This window comes from Brienomyrus brachyistius, chromosome 5 (genome assembly GCF_023856365.1).
Source record: "Brienomyrus brachyistius isolate T26 chromosome 5, BBRACH_0.4, whole genome shotgun sequence".
NCBI lineage: Eukaryota > Metazoa > Chordata > Actinopteri > Osteoglossiformes > Mormyridae > Brienomyrus > Brienomyrus brachyistius.
Window position 1 is genome coordinate 7608194 of NC_064537.1, and position 10237 is coordinate 7618430.

The 10237-nt window shown below is 47.9% G+C and overlaps 1 protein-coding gene across 17 annotated transcripts in view; it reads right to left on the minus strand.

Moving 5' to 3' along the window:
• The window catches only part of LOC125742189 (voltage-dependent P/Q-type calcium channel subunit alpha-1A-like), an 85348-nt gene extending 80291 nt beyond the window's left edge, over nucleotides 1-5057 (minus strand). For all 17 annotated transcript variants that reach the window (XR_007398043.1, XR_007398035.1, XR_007398034.1 and 14 more), the window contains exon 1: nucleotides 4779-5057. Coding sequence is in view for 7 of the 17 variants with exons in the window: in XM_049013940.1 (XP_048869897.1) it covers nucleotides 4779-5056 (278 nt within the window). In the remaining 10 variants the exon portion in view is untranslated. The remainder of the gene's footprint in view (nucleotides 1-4778) is intronic.
• Between the last annotated feature and the right edge of the window lie 5180 nt (nucleotides 5058-10237).

Sequence of the window (10237 nt, forward strand, 5' to 3'; positions counted from 1 at the left end):
CAGGTTAAGATGGATGGATGGTCAGACACCCATTTACCGTCACACACCAAATAAGCCGCCCCCCACTGAACCCACCCCACCCAGACACCAAGGTCCGAAGGGGCGAGACCTGCACAGTGCTTATCGCCCACATGGTATAGAAGCCCAGTCAGCTCATGAGATCCAAACTCCCAGTGCATTATGGGAAGAGTTTGGGCTACAGTTGAATCCTCCTCTTACTCAAATGAAAATGAGAAATAAGAACGTCGGGTTTGGAATCAGCGCCACAGCTGTGATTTTCACCAACGTGCCACTCAGTAATGTTCATGACGTCCGCACGTGGCGTTTCCTCCTCCCGCGGGAACTGTAAACCATGGAAGTCACGCCCGTCCGGTCTAAAGCTGCCTACATCTTTCTCCATTAACAGATGCAACCTCTATGCTCTAGAACATTCACCAGAGCAAAAGTAATTAAGCGTACTGTAATTAAATACATTCCTCAACCTGTCGCCTCTTACTCATGCTACGAGGCAGATTTTCAAGTCATGCTTAGTGCATCTCTTGGCCCCCCCTGTCATCACACCGTGAAAACTTGCCAGGCACGGAGGAGAAAGGGAGGAAGAGGAGAGAGAGAAAGAAGTCAGAGGCAGGGTAGAAGAAGAGACAGAGAGCGGGAAGACTGCTGTCATCAAGGAAGGAACATCCTAGCATGGCCTGGAAAATCGGCGGCAAATGCCGTGTTGTCAGTCGACTAATGCTTTGATCTGCCCGGCAGATAAACAGCCGCTGTTTTCTGTAACCAGCTCATAAATGTCCAGGGCGGACGCTTACCGGACACATTACAGAAGAACACCGAGATATTACCTCTCGATATTGCTGACAGGAGTGCAGTCACATTCATAGAAGCAATCTTGGAAAAAAAAAAGCTTATTAGTCTCAAACGTCAGATCTGATGGACGTCAACATGACAGGCTTGGCCGCTCACACACCGGCCATTCAGGTAACGCCCCCCCCCCACACACCCGGGCTCTGGGCCTGACCCAGAACTGGCACTGGTGCCTGATGGAGCAGACAGATGGCGGCAGGCAAGGGCGGAGCCTATCCAAGGCAGTGCAGGCTCTGCTTCTCCTCTCCCTTCCAGCTCCAGTCTCCCTACCCACCGACCGTGGCTGTCTAACCCTCCTGATGAGGATGACAGGGCTGGGTAAACGTCAGAAGTAATGACAGCCCCGACCCCCAACCTCTGGGAACAGGTTTTGAGAAAACTGGGCCAATAAAGGTCAAAATGGAGGGTTTGGGAGCAGAGCCAAGATGGCTGGACCCCAACACCCAACACCCTCATACTTACATATCCCCCATTCCTCTATCCTCCCCCTTTTATGTGAAGGTGATCAACGGCAGGTCAGTCATACAGAGAGGTGTAGTATACTGGGCAAACCCATCTAAAGTCATCAATTCAAAATGTGCTACACTGAGTGGCTGATTGGCAAGCAGATCTGTCAAAAGAATTTTCCGTAGGCGTTCGTTTTAAGGACACTGACTTGATAGGGACCACCCCTATAGGGATGTGAACCAAAAACAACCTGGTCACAGAGCCAGTTTCCCTGACCGCCATACTGTGTGCTGCCATCAGACACCAGATTTTGCTCCCCTGCCCTGAGCTGGGTGTGGCCTTGCCCCCCTGCCCTGAGCTGGGTGTGGCCTTGCTCCCCTGCCCTGAGCTGGGTGTGGCTTTGCTCCCCTGCCCTGAGCTGGGTGTGGCCTTGCTCCCCTGCCCAGAGCTGGGTGTGGCTTTGCTCTCCCTGCCCTGAGCTGGGTGTGGCCTTGCTCCCCTGCCCAGAGCTGGGTGTGGCTTTGCTCTCCCTGCCCTGTCCTATATCTTTTTTGGATTTCATGCCCGACCAGATGCCTCCTTTCCACAGACCCGCCCTTAGGGCAGTGATGGCAGCCCATCCTTTTCATTTGTTTGGAACCACTGTCCCACACGTGCAACCAAGAGCACTGCCAAATCCACAACATGTGCCTCTCCCTTGGAGAAACCCGATGCCCAGTGAAGTAATGTGCTAACAGATGGTCACAGAGTGATGTCCAGTACAGTGCCGCAGACATGCAGGAACACAGTCTCCCTCTGACACGTCCACAACCCTCCCTTATCACTCTACCCCTCTCCACCCCTAGGGGGCAGTCTTGCTGTCTGGCTACAAGGCTACTTCCTTCCTCCTGCTGTTTGGCCACATTAGAGCTGATGAAGTTCCTTCAGCCGTATCAAATACCACGAGCACATCTCGATTCACAATACGGTTACCAGTCAGAAAGAATGTAATAATGAAGATGTGGGAGGGGCAGATTTACGGGGCCTGAAACTCTAATAAGCCCCACAATACTAATCGACTTCCATTGTGTGAAAAACCTGGCATCCAGTCAAGAGAGAAAAAGGAAGGCATCTATCCGATTATCTTCAGGAACCCCTGATGCATTCTGGGACACAGTGAAGCTGAGGCGCTCCCAGGAAGCGTGATGGCCAAAAGGACCATCGGAGGGCGCTAATACATACACGCACTTACCGACTTGGGCCGATTCCAAGTCGTTGGTTCGATCAGCCTCACGCTTGGACTGCGAGTGTCCAATTGGGCAAGCATGAGGGGAACATGCCGGATCCACAGCCAGAAAAAGTGGAACTGCTTTCGAACCCGCGACTTCAGAGGCATTAGGATGCCAACATGCCTCCATACCGTGACATGAACTTTTGTAGCACAAAAGAACTTGCGACAGCGTTTACTAGAGAGAACCCAGATAAACTCAAATTACAACCTATTTCTTGGCCAAACTCAAAAGGAGAATTCCAGTGGACTATTTTTAGTTTGATAAACTGTAAGGTGTTCAGTTGCAAAACATCGATTGATTTCCACTCTCACCAGCTGGCATGACTTGTCGCACTGGCCCAGTCTTTAGCGTGGACAGCTCAATGAGTGCCTGTCAATCAAAAATTGAGAATTTTGAGCATTCTTTGTTTTAGTAGGACTGTCAGTCTATGCCAGTGTTTTCTAACGCAGTCCTCGGGGTCCCACAGATGGCCCACGTTTTTGCTACCGCCCAGCTCCCAATGAACTGTCTGGCAAAGACCTGAGAGGGAGCGAAAACATGGTCTGTCTGTAGGTCCCCAAGGACCGTGTCGGAAAACACCAGTGTATACCAACAGCCAGTGTTTCGTCAGGATCCGGAAAAAACAAAGCACTTCAAAGAATGGTCACATGACAATCCACCCTTTGATGTCACCATAAGGTGAGTAAAGCCAAACTGAAACCCAAACATTATAAATTATATACTATATCACATGACCGGTGTGTGGATAAGGCCTCTGTATCCATAAAAGGAAGGCTGCAGGTTCAAATCCTATGGCCGGCGATGTCAAAGTTGGACCCTTTGAGCAAGACCCTTGCTCCAGGAAGTGGCTGATCCTACATTCTCAGCTATAATTCGCTTAGGATAAAAGTTTCTGTTAATTAAATGTGATGTAAATGTAATACATGAGCAATTTCCAACACTAGAGGGACACAGCTGTCCCTTGGATTCCCCTAAAAAAGTGAGGAGCTTAAATGCCCTTGATGATTAGCAGGAAAAAGTGGCTGAAATTCAAGACTTTCAAACCTGGAATTTGAATGAGGGCCAGAAACCTCCAGCCATGAGGAAGGCATTTAAGCTGCAAAGAGGAGATTAACTGTACAGTGTAGGACACCAACTGCCCATCTGCCCACTGGGAACTTCTCACGCTTGCTGTCAGTCAGGAAGCAAAAAACTCTGACACACATACAGGCATCCACCCACAGCCGGATGCCCAAGACCACCTGTACATCATACCCACCCAAACCCCCACACTGCTATATTAGCAAAAAAAATGAAATATATATATATATATATAATATATATATATATATATATATATATATATATATATATATATACACACCTGCGCCCATTCTGCCTTCCTGCTGACTGCCTCTCCCATTCGATGCCAAGCCTCGCACGTGCTGACATCAGCAGATGAGCCTGCGCCCCCCCCCCCCCCCCCCCAGCAGCTGGTGGCCACCCTCCGCATGATGGAGCCCCCCGTTCAGCTGAGTGTGGCTGGTACGAGTCACAAAGTGTGTCTCACACGTCACCTGTGTTCTCTCCACACACATCGATGTGTGCGCATGCACCAACTTGCATAAAAAATATGGAAGATGAGTGGCATAGTGGGGGCGTAAAATCCAGAGGAACCCCCACCCCCTTGCCTACTACAACAGCCTGAGAAACAGGGGATCTCCTGAAAACGGTGTAGCTGGATTGCAATGAAATGTTTAATACTGGCACTGAGATGCAACAAAATGCACGCAGTGATCGACGGAAAAGAAATAGGTACCATCGACGGGGACAGGCGTCTAAATATTGTGATTAATGAGACAGACAGACTCCCCTTTGATGGAGCGCTTTAAATGGCACCTCTGCTGCTTATGCAGTTGGCGCCCTCGCCCTCCACGGCGTGGAGCACGACGAGGGAAAGAACACCCGCCAGCGATCACATCGACACAGCAACACACTAAAATTCCATTTAAAAGACACTCCTCGTACGAATCAAGTGTCAAAACACGTTATAAGTTAATTATCGCATCGGCCTGTAATTAAAGACTCGGCGTATGCTTTCGGGATTAGGATTCCCAGCTGACAGCGTCGTGCAGACTGATCCAAGCAATACTGTACCTTAACCCCGGGGGGAGGAGGGGGCATCTGGCATCTGGGTGGGAAAAAGAAAAAGGATATGGCCATTCGGTGATCTTTTTGGCGTATTTTCTCACCACGTTGTCCTCGCTGAAGAGAAAGAGGGACCGGTTGACTGTAAGGCAGCTCTGCCGGACCGGTATGGGGTTGTAAAGGGCCATGGTACGGGCTCGCTGGGCCATCGACTGCTTATACATCCTCTGGGCTCCCGGCGGGCCGCCCTGCCTGCTGCCGCCGCCGCCGGCGCCGCCGCGGCCAGAGCCGCCCTGGCCAGGTCCGCCGCCGTACCTGGCCGGTCCCTCGTCTCCAAACCGCGCCATTCTACGGACACCAAACGCCAATCGTTACGAAGCAGCCGAGATGGAGAGGAGCACTCAATGCATCCACACCACATTACATCCTTTCTGCTCCAGGACTTAAACATACAAATGTTACGTCCTTCCAGTCGATCTCATCTGAGACCGAATGACGGTAGAAGCTTTCCCTGTTTTTGTATGCGAATAGTGCAACTTTTCAATTAAATTACTAAATAAAATTGTCACGGTATGGCTGGCTGGTTGATTGGCGGCTGTCGGTCTGGGCGTTAGTGCAGTACAGTCCGTCTTCTGTGCCGTTTACGGGGAAAAAAGTGTATTTCCAACGTATTTCACTTAAACTTCTTAGATGAGTTCATCTTTCCTCAACACGGACATTTTTCATCCGACGGGAAGCCAGTAGGAGCCTTATTTAAAAAAAAACAGTCATCACAAAACGATTAACAAGCAATAACTAGATAAAAATAAAATCAATAATACAAACGGTGCATTAAAACGTTAACAAATCGTAATTTTCCTCAACTCAGCATCTTGGATTTTTTTTATACAAAAACGTTGCATTAATATTTCATTAACATCCGGAATGTTTTAATGTTTTTTTTCTTTCCTCCAGTCCATAGAAAATCGGCTCTCCCTGGACCGATCAAACATTTGTTGAATGGTGTTTCACGTCGACGCGGATCGCCTCTATGGATGCGCGGATCTTGTTTTTTTGTTCACTTTTCTATAAAAGAAGACACGTTGTTGCGTTTCGTTTCCTTTCGCTGGACAGACGGGTTATGCCTTTCGGTCATCATCGGCTCTCCGGGGTCGGTAGAAAAATCCAGGCTTAAAAAAACCCCGAGAAAGTAGCACTGAGGTCGCCGTAAGTAGCATCATAAAAACCTGAGGAGACGGTGGCAAACTACTTAAGTGTCTCGCAACATCGTGCGTCCCTCCGCCACCAGACAGAGAGCAACAGAGGAACCGTAAGCCGCCCCCGCCCCGCACGGTCCCCCGCCCCCCTAGCCCGGCCGTACTGCTCCGCTCCGCCTGCTTCGCTTTTACTAGTCGCGGTCCAGCGCCCCCGTGGGCTTTCTGCCTTCCTTCGACATCAGCCAAGGCAAAAAAAGAGGAAGAAAAGGGGGGAAACAGACGAGGAAACGCGATGCGCTCCGATCAGTTGGCAGGTTCGCCTACAAGGAGCATCTGATCGATTTAACCCTGTCGGAGGTTCCTGAAACCATCCTGAAGCCAACTCTTACGGCACATGATGCCCGCGCCTCCCACTGATTCCTGTAGCTTCTTCCTTCATCAGCTCCGCCTAAATGTTTCCGCAAGGAGCCGGAGCATCAGACCAAATAACTCGCTCGCCTCTCTGCCATTTCGACGGAGCTATAAATTTAATTCAGCGATTCCACTCAACAGAGGCCCCACCGGTATCAACATGCTGTCACCTTTTGCATTTACTCAGCCATCGATCTGAATAAAAACAGTGCATTGTCGAAAGACTGGGGGCAAAGACAATCGGTATTTTGGGCCGTGAGTGCGGTTTCGTATTTTTCAGTGGTCTGGGAAAAAACCCCGTCAGATTTCCAAATTACGCGTGTTACTGGACGGGCTGTCATTAACACAACCCGTTATTAATTCCGTAGTATGTGTCTGTTTGGGGGGGGGGGGGGGGGGGTTATCTCTGGGGACCCCTACGCTCAGAAATAATGCACAGGCAGCGTGGACTATTCTTAGCCGTGGACATATTTGGATATGTGAGATATTCCCAGAATAACGTTCATTTATTTTTATTTCTATATAGCCCCGGCTTCAGGCGCGTTCGCTCTTTCCAGGAGAATCAAACTGGCTCACACTAGAACATAACGTGGTTTAAGTGTCAAGAGAAACAGGCTTCTGATGTTAGAATTTTGATTCAATAATATTATAAAAACTGCAATATGGATAAAATGTCTCATGGAGAATAGCATGGTTTACACATATGATGGCAATTATTTTCTTACCTGTTTGCTATTATTTTCTTGTTTCATGGTTGAGTTGCAGTTGAGCAATCGCAAAATCTGCTTAAAGCAGATCTTCAGATAATCACATCTCACGACTCCCACCTCTGTTTTCGAAGCATACTGCCGCGTCTTTATACGCCAAAGCTCATATCATCCAGATTTACTCAACCCAGATTTTCTTACAAGTATTTCATTTACATTTGTGATATCTACGGCATAAACGTAATTACAAAAAACCGTAGCCAGCTCTTAATAATGGTTTATTTTAGAAACTTTTCATTTAATCCTACAATGAAGAATAATTCTCTAATAAAAATCTCATACAGACAATTTACGAAATGGAGCTTGTTAACCTAATTGAGGAAATCAACGTTTACCAAGAAGCGGATGTTCGCTCAAATATAACGTATAAACGAATACAATACGACACGTAAGTTGCTTGCCTGCACAGTACGCAGTTCAAGGACGACTGTTGTTTGCATGCTTAATTATATTTTTCCTACCGTTATGGTCGACTCCAATTGAAATGGTGACTGGGACCAGCAGGAGCTTATGAAGGCTATTTTTGAAAGGCCCGAATCGGATTTTTCCCTCGGAAGCATCCTCCATGTGTAGTTTATATACGTACTTAAACGGATCTGATTCGAGGTTTCCCACGGGATAGGGGGTGAGAGAGCACAAATTATTAGTACAACGACCCCATCGCCCCAGCCCTGCATGCGCCGCAAACCCATCGCTGTGCGGCCCGATGAAGCGTGAAACTCCTTTTGATCCATTCATCCATCATCCACGCAGATGTGACAGGCGTCAAATATGAACCAACTCATTCTTTTAGCAATATTGGTAATCAGCAACTAAACTCAAGAAAATCGCATTATTTAGAGGGAAACGAATCCCTTTCGTCAATTTGGGACGTTTTACATTCATAAGCAGGGTAGTTGCGAACGATTCACCGCTCATTAAAATATATAGAAACTCACGTACCCGTCCTGCTCCATAACCGTCAATGTCACGGGGTGTCTGGGAGCTATCCGGGGTGCTGAAATGGTCTATCCAGGTCACAGTTGCCCGTTGATATATAGGCTACAACTCGATATTTCATCAGTTTTTCCCCCACGACACAAGAAAATGATCCATGTGTTTCTTTTAGTCCAGATTGTGCCATAAGTTGCTCATTTTTAGACACCCACCCTACCCCCACAATAAGAGTCCCACCGGTGAATTCCGAATGAAGCTTGCCAAGGGGGGGCATGGGTTCGGCGGCAGGGCAGCCGCACGACAAGCCGCACCCCCTGCCAGGGCGTCAGGCCGAGTGTCGCTGTACCCCTTCAAAGTAAACCTGAGCTTGTTAAATTTCTCCCCTTGCTTTTCAGACAGAGTCCCCCCTCCACCCCTTCCCTCACAATCCACCCGTTATGCTCTGCTTTGCTATTTCACTCGATCTCTAAAACATTTCAGCTGGTTGGAGGGGATTTATTGACAGGTCCAATCTGTCAAAGTGTCAGCTGTCAGACAGCCAAGGGCAGCCATGCTCACAGTGGCGGGACCGTAACCTCCTCCATATGTTCCAGATCCGTAGACCCTCATTTGCGCACATGATGCATGAAGCCAGAGAGGTCACACACTTCATAGACGAGGGACAGAGATAGAGGCACATGCGCAACAAGGATTTTACTCTAGGATGATATTTTCATCACAGATCGCTGGCTTGCTTGGGGGTGCTTCAAGAAGACGGAGCTACCCCACCAGTATGGTATCCTGAGGCTGCAGTTTCCTGTAGTAAGAAGCTGTGTACCATGGTAAACATAAGTAAACTCCACCCACCCATCTTGTTTACCGCTTATCCAGTACAGAGTTATAGTGAACATAAGTTATGGAGCTTACACTTATTTTTTGATTGGCAGTCGGACTAAACGTAAAACCAGCAGATACGCTGCATAGACGCTGCACAATCCGTAGATTGTGTTCGGGTTGCCATTCTCCAGATTATTATGTGCATATTATTTTTTTATTCATTCAATCTGATCAAGCTAAACCTAAACTGTAATCATGTTGCTTATGTTTTTCATCAGACATAAGGATTTTTGCTCAGGAAAACTGCGCATTAATATAGGTACTGATAGCAGAGCCCATTTAGCGTTGCACGGTTCACGGTGCCATTTCGGGCTGATAACGCTAAGCTGGAATACCAACTGGGACTGTTCCTAAGACACGCACTCCTCCGTGATGCATAATTCACAGATAACCGAAACTGCAGCTTTAGAAAAAGAGAGTCAGCAAAGTACTAATGACAAAAAATAGCTTTCTTCGAAGACTTATGCAATAGCTGGCGCAGCGAAGGGAAACGGCGGGTTTGCGTACTGTGCGTTCATCAGAGTAGAAAAGGAGAGAAGAGGCACTTAGGGTGGTGGAAATTAATCAAGAGACTTCGTGTTATAAATCTGCGTGCGCTCAAAGGGGACCGTGCAAACCCTAAACTGCCATTTACGGGACAGCGAGGGAGCGGCATTATCGCCGCGAATCTTCCCTCGGCAGCAGATGGGCTTGCTTTCCACGCGCCCCTGAATGTTTGTCCTCCCCCCCCCCCCCCCCCCCCCCCACGGCTGATGCTCGCCGTTTCTCACGATTCGAGGATTTTCTGCTACTTCCTGACATGCATGGTGGCTAATAGAGCACAGAAAGGGAGAAAAGAGGAATTTGCCAGAGCCGAGATGCGCTTTTTTTAAAAAAAAAAAACGCTGAGCCATTTCCACGTTCCACTGAGCCGCTGCCGGTTTCAAGCTGGCTTGTTTTCATACCAGATCCAGTCATTACTCACGTTCTCTAACCGGCGCCACCCTTGTTTAATGTGGCACATCATTGCTTTAGCTGTACGCAAGTTTCTATCGCTCCAGGTGGGAACCACTCAGATTAGATTTCAAATTAGCCGGATAGTAAACCGTAACATTGCTGACGTGGTAGCTGTGAGTAAAAGTAAAACAAATCCAAGTTAATCTTGTGCACAAGTATTTTAAGGTTAGCATCTGAAATGGTTCACCTGGGTGGAACTAATATTACATGGAGTGTAAAGAAGACACCTGCTATAACTAAAATGTTTTAAAAGACAATAACATGAACAGAGGAAGTAATAATACAGGAATAATGTCAATAAAGATATTTTTGGTGGCAAAGAAAAGTCTTTTACTTCCACAAAACA